The sequence below is a fragment of the Struthio camelus genome, unplaced genomic scaffold (assembly GCF_040807025.1).
Source record: "Struthio camelus isolate bStrCam1 unplaced genomic scaffold, bStrCam1.hap1 HAP1_SCAFFOLD_87, whole genome shotgun sequence".
Lineage (NCBI taxonomy): Eukaryota > Metazoa > Chordata > Aves > Struthioniformes > Struthionidae > Struthio > Struthio camelus.
In genome coordinates, this window is record NW_027182724.1 from 25,886 (window position 1) to 38,545 (window position 12,660).

The 12,660-nt window shown below is 78.2% G+C and overlaps 1 protein-coding gene across 1 annotated transcript in view; it reads right to left on the minus strand.

The window, feature by feature from the left end:
• The window catches only part of DNAH2 (dynein axonemal heavy chain 2), a gene marked incomplete at its 3' end in the record, with an annotated part of 60,709 nt that overhangs the window by 25,022 nt on the left and 23,027 nt on the right, over positions 1-12,660 (minus strand). Inside the window, exons 43-58 of the mRNA XM_068929520.1 lie at positions 12,301-12,418; positions 12,075-12,211; positions 11,851-11,988; positions 10,947-11,105; positions 10,675-10,821; positions 10,502-10,593; positions 9,379-9,802; positions 9,159-9,263; positions 8,443-8,631; positions 7,179-7,264; positions 6,091-6,221; positions 4,974-5,123; positions 3,066-3,218; positions 2,145-2,302; positions 1,140-1,279; positions 918-1,050 (exon numbers count right to left, since the gene is read on the minus strand). Of these exons, the coding sequence (XP_068785621.1) occupies positions 918-1,050; positions 1,140-1,279; positions 2,145-2,302; positions 3,066-3,218; positions 4,974-5,123; positions 6,091-6,221; positions 7,179-7,264; positions 8,443-8,631; positions 9,159-9,263; positions 9,379-9,802; positions 10,502-10,593; positions 10,675-10,821; positions 10,947-11,105; positions 11,851-11,988; positions 12,075-12,211; positions 12,301-12,418 (2,460 nt within the window). The remainder of the gene's footprint in view (positions 1-917; positions 1,051-1,139; positions 1,280-2,144; positions 2,303-3,065; positions 3,219-4,973; positions 5,124-6,090; positions 6,222-7,178; positions 7,265-8,442; positions 8,632-9,158; positions 9,264-9,378; positions 9,803-10,501; positions 10,594-10,674; positions 10,822-10,946; positions 11,106-11,850; positions 11,989-12,074; positions 12,212-12,300; positions 12,419-12,660) is intronic.

The window sequence follows — 12,660 nt, forward strand, 5'->3', positions numbered from 1 at the left end:
GGGGCACCCACCCCACACGTGGGGGGCTCCGGGACGGCGTGGGGGCACCCGCCCCACGCCTGGGGGGCTCTGGGACGGCGTGGGGGCACCCACCCCGCGCCTGGGGGGCTCTGGGACAGCGTGGGGGCACCCACCCCATACGTGGGAGGCTCTAGGACAGCGTGGGGGCACCCACCCCACATGTGGGGGGCTCCAGGGCAGCGTGGGGGCACCCACCCCACACGTGGGGGGCTCTGGGACGGCGTGGGGGCACCCACCCCATACGTGGGGGGCTCTGGGACGGTGTGGGGGCACCCACCCCGCGCCTGGGGGGCTCTGGGGCGGTGTGGGGGCACCCACCCCACACGTGGGGGGCTCTGGGACGGTGTGGGGGCACCCACCCCACACGTGGGGGGCTCTGGGATGGTGTAGGAGCACCCACCCCACACGTGGGGGGCACTGGGACGGCGTGGGGGCACCCACCCCACACGTGGGGGGCACTGGGACGGCGTGGGGGCGCCCACCCCACATGTGGGGGGCTCTGGGATGGCGTGGGGGCACCCACCCCGCGCCTGGGGGACTCTGGGACAGCGTGGGGGCACCCACCCCACACGTGGGGGGCTCTGGGACGGTGTGGGGGCACCCACCCCACACGTGGGGGGCTCTGGGACGGTGTAGGAGCACCCACCCCACACGTGGGGGGCACTGGGACGGTGTGGGGGCACCCACCCCGTGCCTGGGGGGCTCTGGGACGGTGTGGGGGCACCCACCCCACAGGCGGGTGTCTCCGGGGCACTATGGGGAGCACCCACCCCACACGTGGGGGGGCTCTGGGACAGCATGGGAGCACCCGCCCCACGCAGAGGGGCCCGTGGGGCGCCGTGGGGAGCCCCCGCCCCACGCAGAGGGGCCCGTGGGGCGCCGCGGGGGTGTCTCACCTCGGGCTCGGGGCCCAGCTCCAGCCCCTCCAGCGACTTCTGGGCCACCTCGAGCAGGGCCGAGTGGGGCCAGGCCCCCACCCAGTCGAGGGTGGTGCAGGCGAGCAGGGCCGGGAACTGCCGCAGGTGGGTGCTGGGGGGGGGGGCGGCGGGGGGGCTGAGCGGCGCCGGGGGGCCGGCTGAGGGGGACGGGGGGGTCCCCACCCGGCGCCCCCCGCTCACCGGAAGGCCTGCCCGGCGGGGCTCAGGCACAGCAGGGCCCGCAGGTCGCGGCGCACCCGCCGGGCCAGGGCGGCGCGCAGCTCGGCCGGGCTCTCGCCGGCGCCCTGGGCCCGCGCCGCCGCCCGCAGCTGCTCCTCCAGCTGCCGGGGGGGGGGGGGCACCCATGGGTGACGCCGCCGCAGCCGGGAGCCCGCAGAGCCCCCGGGGCGCAGCCGCGAGGACGAGGACCCCCGCTGCAGAGCCCCAGTGGGGAGCGGGGACCCTGGGCGGGGGGCAGCGGGGACCCCAGGGACCCCGGGGGGCGGTACTAGGGGCCCCAGGGACACCCAGAACGGGAGCGGGGACCCCGGGGGGGGCAGTGGGGGCCCCAGGGACCCCCCAGAACGGGAGCGGGGACCCCGGGGGGGGGCAGCAGGGCCCCAGGGACACCCAGAACGGGAGCAGGGACCCCAGGGGGGGGCAGCGGGGGCCCCAGGGACCCCCCAGAACGGGAGCGGGGACCTCAGGGGGGGGCAGCGGGGGCCCCAGGGACCCCCCAGAACGGGAGCGGGGACCCCGGGGGGGGCAGCGGGGGCCCCAGGGACACCCAGAACGGGAGCGGGGACCCCGGGGGGGGGGCAGAAGGGCCCCAGGGACCCCCCAGAACGGGAGCGGAGACCCCGGGGGGGGCAGCGGGGGCCCCAGGGACCCCCCAGAATGGGAGCGGGGACCCCAGGGGGGGCAGAAGGGCCCCAGGGACACCCAGAACGGGAGCGGGGACCCCGGGGGGGGCAGCAGGGCCCCAGGGACCCCCCAGAACGGGAGCGGGGACCCCTGGGGGGGGCAGCAGGGCCCCAGGGACCCCCCAGAACGGGAGTGGGGACCCCGGGGGGGCAGCGGGGACCCCTTGGGAGGGAGTGGCGCCCCAGAGGAGAGCAGGGAGGCCGCGGGGGGGGGGGGCAGGGAGGCCCGGGGGGGGGTCTGGGGGGTCCCGCGGGTGCGGGGGGGCCCAAGGGGGGAGCGCACCTGCGCCCAGTGGGGGGGCGCGCACAGCCCGGGCGCCTCCCCCGCCGCCAGCAGGCCCTGCAGCTCCTCCAGGGCGCCGGGCGGCAGCTGGGCCTCGGCCAGCAGCAGGGCCGCCGGGCCCCCCCCGGCGCCCACCGCCCCCACCAGCTCCCGCAGCTCTGCGGGGGGGGCGGGGTCAGCGGGGCCCCGCCCCCCGCCGGGCCCCGCCCCCTCCAGGCCCCGCCCCCCACCGGGCCCCGCCCACAGCCCCCCCCAACCAGCTCCCGCAGTGCTCAGTACAGCCCTGCCCCCCACCTGGCCCCGCCCCCCTCCAGGACAGGGGAGGGGGAGGAGCAGAGAGGAGGGAGCCCCGCCCACTGGGTGGGCCCTCGGGGAAAGGGGGGAGGAGCTTGGGGCATTTAGCAGCTGCAGGGTGGGGCTTGCTGCAAGGGGAGGGGCCTGAGCAGCAAGGGGCGGGGCTTGCACAAGGTGGAGGGCGCAGGGCAGGGAGGCGCAGGTGTGAAAAGGGGGCGGGACCTGGGCCGGAAGGGGGAGGGGCCGATACTGCCAAACGGGGCATAGAAAGCTGACAGGGGCAGGGGCGTGGCCAGGTAGAAGGGGGCGGAGCCGAGCGGAGGGGGAGTGGCCAGACAGAAGGGGGTGGGGCCGAGTGGCAGGAGCGTGAGAAGAGGGGGTGTGGCTGGCAAGGGGCGCAGCCACGTGGGGGGGCGGGGCCAGGGTGCGGGAGGGGGTGTGGCCAGTCAGAAGGGGGTGGGGCCGAGCCGAGGGGGAGCGGCCAGGCAGAAAGGGGTGGGGGGGGCGGAGGGGGGGGTGCGGCTCGGGAGAGGGCGGGGCCACGTGCGGGGGGGGGGCACGGCCAGGGTGGAGGCAGAGGGGGGCGGGAGGGGGCGTGGCCGGCGCGGCGGAGGGGGCGGTACTCACGCTGGAGGAGGCGGGGCCCGGCGGGGGGCGTGGCCAGGGGCAGGCGGCAGAGGCGGGCGCCCAGGCGGGCCAGGCTGCGGCGCCCGCTGCCCCCCGGGCCCAGCAGCAGCACGTGGCCCCCGGGCTGCCCCACGACGCGGGCCACGCGGGCCACTGCGCGCACACGGGTGAGCGGGGGACACGCGGGGACCCCCCCCGCCCTGCCGCCACGCGGGGCCACTGCGCGCACACGGGTGAGCGGGGGACACGCGGGGACCCCCCCCGCCCTGCCGCCACGCGGGCCACTGCGCGCACACGCGTGAGCGGGGGACACGCGGGGACCCCCCCCGCCGCCCGGGGCCACTGCGCGCACACGGGTGAGCGGGGGACACGCGGGGACCCCCCCCCCCCGCCCGGGGCCACTGCGCGCACACGGGTGAGCGGGGGACACGCGGGGACCCCCCCCTGCCCGGGGCCACTGCGCGCACACGCGTGAGCGGGGGACACGCGGGGACCCCCCCCGCCCGGGGCCACTGCGCGCACACGCGTGAGCGGGGGACACGCGGGGACCCCCCCACCCGGGGCCACTGCGCGCACACGGGTGAGCGGGGGACACGCGGGGACCCCCCCACCCGGGGCCACTGCGCGCACACGCGTGAGCGGGGGACACGCGGGGACCCCCCCCGCCCGGGGCCACTGCGCGCACACGGGTGAGTGGGGGACACGCGGGGACACGCGGGGACACCCCCCCCCGCCCTTCAACCCACCCCGCGAGTGGCCGCGCACACGCACGCGCACGCGCACACGGACACGTGCACACACACACGTGCACACGCACACACGCACGCGCACGCGTCACACGCACCCATGCACGCACTACATGCACAGGCACACACGCACACGCACGTGCACATGCGCACGCGCTACACGCCACACGCATACATGCACACGCACACGCACATGCAGACACACATGGACACGCGCACACCCATGTGCACATGCGCATGCACGTGCACACGCACACACGCACACACATGCGCACACGCACGTACGCACACGTGCACACGCGCACAGATGCACACACGCACAGGCACACGCACTACACACATGCACACGCACACACGCGCACACGCACACACACACACAGACACACAGGCACGCGCACCCACGCGCACACGTGCACACGCCCACGCGCCCACACGCGCCCACACGCGCCCACACACACACACACGCCCACGCACACACCCGCGCGCACACGCACGCGCACACACGCGCACGCCCATGCACGCACACACGCCCACATGCACACACACACGCCCACACGCGCCCACACGTGCACACACACGCGCACACACGCGCCCACGCGCACACACGCGCACGCCCACGCACACACACGCGCCCACATGCGCTCGCCCGCGCACAACACACACGCCCACACGCGCCCACACGCGCCCACACGCGCACACACGCCCACGCACACACCCGCGCGCACGCACACACGCCCACACGCGCCCACACGCGCCCACGCGCACACACACGTGCGCACACGCGCACACACGCCCACACGCACAACACACACGCCCACACGCCCACACACACACGCCCACACGCCCACACGCACGCACACGCGCACACACGCGCACACACGCGCACGCCCACACGCCCACACGCGCCCACGCGCACACACACGCCCACACGCCCACACGCGCCCACGCGCACACACACGCCCACACGCGCACACACGCCCACACGCGCACACACACACGCCCACGCGCCCACACGCGCCCGCGCGCACACACACGCGCGCACACGTGCACACACGCCCACACACACACGCCCACACGCGCCCACACACACACGCCCACACGCGCCCACGCGCACACACACGCCCACGCACGCGCCCCCGCGCGGGCCGGGCGGGCGCCTCACCGTGCTCGATGGCCTCGCGGAAGAGGAGGGGGGGCGGGGGGGGGGCGCCGGGGGCCCCCGGCTCCTGGCCCAGCACCCGCTCCAGCTCGGCCCGCAGCCCCCCGCCGTCGCCCAGGTCCTCGTACACCCGCCGCCGGCTCAGGAAGTCCCCTGCCGCCCCCCCCCCCCATCCCGTCCGCTCAGGGCCCAGGCGTCCGGGCACCGCCCCGGGCGCCCCAGCTCCCCCCCGCCTCCTGGGGCACCCCCCCACCCCAGCGGGACCCGGGCGTCCAGGGACCCCCACCCTGCTCCCCCCACCCCAGCGGGACCCAGGTGTCCGGGCACCCCCACCCCACGGGAGGACCCAGGCGTCCGGGGACCCCCACCCTGCTCCCCCCACCCCAGCGGGACCCAGGTGTCCGGGGACCCCCACCCCACGGGAGGACCCAGGTGTCCGGGGACCCCCACCCTGCTCCCCCCACCCTATGGGAGGACCCAGGCGTCCGGGGACCCCCACCCCACGGGAGGACCCGGGCGTCCAGGGACCCCCACCCTGCTCCCCCCACCCTGCTCCCCCCACCCCACGGGAGGACCCAGGCGTCCGGGGACCCCCCACCCTGCTCCCCCCACCCCAGCGGGACCCAGGTGTCCGAGCACCCCCCCACCCCACAGGAGGACCCAGGTGCCCAGAGACCCCCACCGTGCTCCCCCCACCCTGTGGGAGGACCTGGGCATCCAGGGACCCCCACCCTGCTCCCCCCACCCCACGGGAGGACCCGGGCGTCCGGGCACCCCCACCCTGCTCCCCCCACCCCAGCGGGACCCGGGCGTCCGGGGACCCCCACCCCACGGGAGGACCCGGGTATCCAGGGACCCCCCACCCTGCTCCCCCCACCCCACGGGAGGACCCGGGCGTCCGGGGATCCCCCCTACCCCGCTCCCCACCCACCAGGAGGACCCAGGTGTTCTAGGACCCCCCCCCACTCCCCCCCCAGGAGGACCCAGGCGTCCGGGGACCCCCCACCCCACGGGAGGACCCAGGTGTCCGGCGACCCCCCCCCCCAAAACGGGAGGACCCAGGCGCCCGGGGACCCCCCACCCTGCTCCCCCCCCCCGGGGGCCCAGGCGTCCGGCTCACCGAAGAGGGGGGGCCGCCGCTCGGGGCAGACGCGGTGGAAGGGCAGGTCGAAGAAGGCGCCCAGCTTGTCCCCCAGGAGCCCGGCGAAGGCCTCGGCGTCACCCGCCTCCACCAGCCGGTCCGAGAACACCCTGCGGGCCGCCTGTCACCCTGCCGCCCCCCGCGTCACCCTGCCGCCCCCCCCGGGTCGCCCCGCCACCCTGCGCGCCCCCCCCCCCGCCCAGCTTGTCCCCCAGGAGCCCGGCGAAGGCCTCGGCGTCACCCGCCTCCACCAGCCGGTCCGAGAACACCCTGCGGGCCGCCTGTCACCCTGCCACCCCCCGTGTCACCCTGCCGCCCCCCCCGGGTCGCCCCGCCACCCTGCGCGCCCCCCCCCCCGCCCAGCTTGTCCCCCAGGAGCCCGGCGAAGGCCTCGGCGTCACCCGCCTCCACCAGCCGGTCCGAGAACACCCTGCGGGCCGCCTGTCACCCTGCCGCCCCCCGCGTCACCCTGCCGCCCCCCCGTGGCCTTGGGCGAGCGGCACCCGTGTCCCCCCCACCTGGCCGCCTGTCTCGCCTGGTGTCCCCCGCTGTGGGACACCCGCGTCCCCCCGTGGCCCTGTCCAAGGGCACCCACATCCCCCCTGTCCCCTGTCCATGGGGGAACTGGTCACCCCACGGAGGGACCTGTCACCCCACGGAGCAACCTGTCACCCCCTGGAGGGACCTGTTACCCCATGGAGCATCCTGTCACCCCACAGAGGGACCTGTCACCCCACGGAGCAACCTGTCACCCCCTGGAGGGACCTGTCACCTCCTGGAGAAACCTGTTACCCCATGGAGCACCCTGTCACCCCCTGGAGGGACCTGTCACCCCTAGAAAGCACCTGTCACCCCAAGAGGGACCTGTCACCCTGCCGAGAGATCTGCCACCCCCAGCAGTGTCCTGTCACCCCTAGGAGAAGCCTGTCACCCCCGGCAGCCGTATGTCACCTCCAAAACGGAGCTATAAGCCCCCAGGGTAAGCTATCGTTCTGGGGACAGATCTGTCACCGCGGGAGGGACGGGCCACCCGGGGCCGGGGGCCGGGGGCCGCCCGCGCGCCGCACCGGAAGCACTCGTGGATCCACAGGCGGATGAGGCTGCCCTTGGTGTCGTGGAAGTCCTTGTGCGCCCGCAGCATGCCCTGGAAGACCTGCGCGGGCGCCGCGCCGTGGGGACGGGGACACCCGGGCCGCCACAGGGACCCCACCGCGGCCCGCGTCCTCCTCGGGGTGCCCCGAGCCGCGGGGACGCGCCGGGGTGCTGCCACGGGGACCCCACGGGGGCCCGCGTCCTCCCCGGGGTGCCCCGAGCCGCAGGGACGCGCCGGGGTGCCGCCACGGGGACCCCACGGCGGCCCGCGTCCTCCCCGGGGTGCCCCGAGCCGCGGGGGCGCGCCGGGGTGCCGCCACGGGGACCCCGCCGCGGCCCGCGTCCTCCCCGGGGTGCCCCGAGCCGCGGGGACGCGCCGGGGTGCTGCCACGGGGACCCCACGGCGGCCCGCGTCCTCCCCGGGGTGCCCCGAGCCGCGGGGACGCGCCGGGGTGCCGCCACGGGGACCCCACGGCGGCCCGCGTCCTCCCCGGGGTGCCCCGAGCCGCGGGGACGCGCCGGGGTGCCGCCACGGGGACCCCACGGCGGCCCGCGTCCTCCCCGGGGTGCCCCGAGCCGCGGGGACGCGCCGGGGTGCCGCCACGGGGACCCCGCCGGGGCCCGCGTCCTCCCCGGGGTGCCCCGAGCCGCGGGGACGCGCCGGGGTGCCGCCACGGGGACCCCGCCGGGGCCCGCGTCCTCCCTGGGGTGCCCCGAGCCGCGGGGACGCGCCGGGGTGCCGCCACGGGGACCCCGCCGGGGCCCGCGTCCTCCCCGGGGTGCCCCGAGCCGCGGGGACGTGCCGGGGTGCCGCCACGGGGACCCCGCCGGGGCCCGCGTCCTCCCCGGGGTGCCCCGAGCCGCGGGGACGCGCCGGGGTGCTGCCACGGGGACCCCGCCGGGGCCCGCGTCCTCCCCGGGGTGCCCCGAGCCGCGGGGACGCGCCGGGGTGCCGCCACGGGGACCCCACCGGGGCCCGCGTCCTCCCCGGGGTGCCCCGAGCCGCGGGGACGCGCCGGGGTGCCGCCACGGGGACCCCGCCGCGGCCCGCGTCCTCCCCGGGGTGCCCCGAGCCGCGGGGACGCGCCGGGGTGCCGCCACGGGGACTCCATAGGGGCCCGCGTCCTCCCCGGGGTGCCCCGAGGGTCGGGGACGTGCCGGGGTGCGGCCACGGGGACCCCGCCGGGGCCCGCGTCCTCCCCGGGGTGCCCCGAGGGTCGGGGTCCCCGGCGGCCTCACCTTGCCGACGTCGCGCAGGCTGAACTGGTAGTGGCTCTTGGCGGGGACGGGCGGGAAGCGCTGGGCCACGGCGCGGTACAGCTCCAGGGTGGCCTCCGTCACCGCCGTCCCCAGCGGCTTCACGCCCTCGTCGAAGTCCTGCAGCTTCTGGCCGAGCAGCGTGCCGAAGATGCGCCGCACCTGGGGCTCCTGGCGGGCCGCAGCGGGTGCCCGTGGCCCGGCGCCGTCCCTGTCCCCATCGCCGTCCCCGTCCCTGTCCCCGGCACCGTCCCCATCCCCATTGCTGTCCCCGGGGCCGAGGCGGCGCGTCGGTGACAAGCCCGGCCGGCCGCGGAGACAGCGGGCATTTGGGGACGCACCCGGGCGGCCGGTGGGGCAACGCGGCGTGCCGGGGCGGGGGGCAAACCCAGCCCGTGTGGGGCAACGCGGTGCTTCGGGGGGGGGGGGGCGCAAACCCGGCCCGTGTGGGGCAACGCGGTGCTTCGGGGGGGGGGGCAAACCCGGCCCGTGCGGGGCAACGTGGTGCTTTGGGGAAGAGGGGGGGGCAAACCCGGCCCGTGCGGGGCAACGCGGCGCTTTGGGGAGGGGGGGGCAAACCCGGCCCGTGCGGGGCAACGCGGTGCTTCGGGGAGGTGGGGGGGGGCAAACCCGGCCCGTGCGGGGCGAGCGCGGCGCTTGGGGGGGGGCTGGCGCGGCGTGGCGCGGGGGTCTCTTACCGCGGGGCAGTTCATGTTGATGAGGTTGAAGCGGGCCTGGAGCCGGGGCGGCAGCGGGCTGCGGCCCCCCCCCGGCGGGGCCATGGCCGCCAGCAGCGCGACGCCCTGCCGAGCCGGCGCCGGCGCCGGTGGTGGGGGAGACACGCGCAGGTGGGCGCCGGGCTTGGGGGGAGGCGGCGCGAGCCGCCCGAGCCCCCTCGCCCGGCGCCCGCGGACCCACCTGGACGCGCCGCAGGGCCGGGGCGGCCCGCTCGTGCCAGAAGCCGCGCTCCAGCCAGAGGCGCAGCAGCTCGAGGGCCGGCCGTGCCCCGGCGCCGTCGGGCGCCGGCAGGTTGAGGTCGTCCAGGAAGGCGGCCAGGCGGCGGCCGCCCGCCGGCGCGTAGACCCCCCGGGCCCGCTCCTCCACCCGGCTGCGCAGGGCGGCGCGCAGGCCCGCCGCCGCCGTCCGCGCCGACAGGCTCACGGCCAGCCGGGCCCAGCGGCGGGCGTCGAGGCCCCGCAGGAGGCTGCCGGCCAGCGCGGTCTTGCCCGTGCCGGGGGGCGCCACGAGGAGGACGGGGCTGGGCCCGGCCAGCAGCGCCCGCGCCAGGTACTGGTAGCGCGCCGTGTCCGCCGTGGGCACCAGCAGCTCGTAGAAGGGGGTGCTGGGGCCGAGAGGAGGCCGGGTCGGGGACGGGCCGGGACACCGGGGACCGGCCCGGGCGCCGAGCACGAGCCGCGGCGCCCGGGACGAGCGGCGGCGCTGGGGACGAGTCACCGCGCCAGAGGACAAGCCACGGGGCCCGGGACGTGCTACGGCGCCGGGGACGAGCCGCGGGGCCCGGGGACGAACTGCGGAGCCCAGGGATGAGCCACCGCGTCCGGGACGAGCCACGGCGCCGGGGACGAGCTGCGGCACTCGGGGCCGAGCCGCGGCATGGGGGACGAGCTGCGGCGCTCGGGGACGAGCCGTGGTGCTGGGGACAAGCCGTGGCGCTCGGGGCCGAGCCGCGGCACGGGGGACGAGCTGCGGCGCTCGGGGCCGAGCCGTGGTGCTGGGGACGAGCCGTGGCGCTCGGGGCCGAGCCGCGGCACGGGGGACGAGCTGCGGCGCTCGGGGCCGAGCCGTGGTGCTGGGGACAAGCCGTGGCGCTCGGGGCCGAGCCGCGGCAGGGGGGACGAGCTGCGGCGCTCGGGGCCGAGCCGTGGTGCTGGGGACGAGCCGTGGCGCTCGGGGCCGAGCCGTGGTGCTGGGGACAAGCCGTGGCGCTCGGGGCCGAGCCGTGGTGCTGGGGACAAGCCGTGGCGCTCGGGGCCGAGCCGCGGCAGGGGGGCCGAGCGGCGGCGCCGCGCTCCGCACTCACTCGGGCGAGTAGCGCCAGGCGGCGGGCAGCTGCTCCTCGAAGGAGGCCCACGTCTTCTTCTTGGGGTCCACGAAATAGTCGTAGACGGTGTCCTGGCGGGAGGCGGAGGCGGTGAGGGGCCGGCCGGGGCCGGGGTGGGCACAGGGCGGGCGCGGGCAGGCCGGGGGCCGCACCTTGCCGGGGAAGGAGGCGTCCGTCTCGCGGAGCCAGGCGTCGAGGCGCTTGCGGCCGGCCTCGTCCACGGCGCCGCCCACCGCCCACACCAGGCTGAAGAGGAAGTAGAGCTCCAGCAGCGCCGGGTCGCCGGCGCCCGGCGTCACCTGTCCGCAAGGGGAGCGGCGTCCCCAAAACGGGGACGGGGACGGCCGTCGGTACCGCAAAAGGGGCAGCGACGGCCCCAACGAGGGAGCGATGGCCCCAAGCGGGGGCGAGCGCCGTGCCCTACCCCGTTCTCCGGCGTGGCCAGGGCGGCCAAGAGCTTGCAGAGGGAGGCGACGGCGCCGTGCTCGCCCACGGGCACCGGCTCGCGGCAGGCGGCCGCCTTGAAGGCCAGCAGCGGCTCCAGGAACTTGTCGAAGAGGGGCCGCAGCGTCTCCGCCTCGCCCTGCCGGCGCGGAGGCGGCGTCGCACCGCGCACGGGGCCGGCTGCGCTCGCCCCGCGCCGGCGACGAGCCCGGCAGCGCCGGCGACGAGCCCGGTCGTGCTGGGGACAAGCCTGGCCTCCCAGTGTCACGCTGGGGACGAGCCCAGTCAGGCTGGCGCTGAGCCCAGCCTCATGGCGTCACGCCGGGGACGAGTTCGGTGGCACGAGGGACAAGGTCGGTGGCACGGTGTCACAGCAGGGACAAGCCCAGTCACAGCAGGGACAAGCCCAGTCTCATGGTGTCACATCGGGGACGAGCCCGGCCTCACAGTGTCACACCAGGGGACGAGCCCAACCTCACGGTGTCACACTGGCGATGAGCCCAGCCTCACGGCGTCACGCCGGGGACGAGCCCAGGCTCACGGTGTCACCCCGGGGACGAGCCCAGGCTCATGCTGTCACCCTGGGACGAGCCCAGTCACCCCGGGGACGAGCCCAGGCTCCCGGCGTCACCCCAGGGACGAGCCCAGTCACCCCGGGGACGAGCCCAGGCTCACGGTGTCACCCTGGGGACGAACCTGGTCACCCCGGGCACGAGCCCAGGCTCACAGCGTCACCCCGGGGACGAGCCCGGTCACACCGGGGACGAGCCCAGGCTCATGCTGTCACCCCGGGGACGAGCCCGGTCACACCGGGGACGAGCCCAGGCTCCCGGCGTCACCCCGGGGACGAGGCCGGGGCGGGCGGGGGTCCCGGCGGCCGGTACCTGGGGGCGGGTGGCGAGCCAGGAGAGCACGTAGGGCCTCCAGCCCAGGGCGCCGTAGTCCACGTAGACGACGCCGCAGCGGGAGACGGCGGCGGGCGAGGCGGCGGCCAGGTCCTCCACCTCGAAGAGCAGGGAGACCTGCCGGGGGGGGTGGGGGGGGTGGTGAGGGCCGTCCCCGCGCGCCCCCCCCCGTCCCCGTCCCCCGTCCCCCCGCCGGCGCTCGCCTGCTCGGGCAGGGCGAGCCGCTCGCCGTTGGCCAGCGCCAGCACGCGGCACTCGTCCAGGGCCGAGTTGAGGGCCTCCATCCACAGCGTGTCGGCGGGGCCGTCCAGCACGATCCACTTGTCGTCCGGCCTGTCGTCTGCCGGGGTTGGGGGGGGGGGACGCCGGCGTGAGCGCGGGGACCCGGCCGGCACCCGCGGGTGCCCCCCGCCCCGGCCGCGGCCCTACCGGCGCAGGCGGCGCGCAGCAGGCCCGAGAGGACGCCGTCTGCCCAGCGGCCCGTGTCGGGCTCGTACTCGCCGTACAGCTCGCCGGGGGACAGCGCCTTCGGGTTGAGGGGGAAGTCCTGCCGGGCGGGCGCGGGGACGGGCGCGGGGACGGGCACGGGGACGGGCACGGGGTCAGGCGCCAGGGCGGTGGCTGCCCTGCCGGGCTGCCCCGCTCCCCGAATCCCTGCGTCCTCCCCCACGCCCGTGTCCCCACGCGCCTGCGTCCCCTTGTCCCTGTGGCCCCGCGTGCCCCGATCCCGCGTCCTCCAATCCTCCTGCTCCCTGCGACCCGGTGGCCCCGTGTCCCCACATCCGCGCG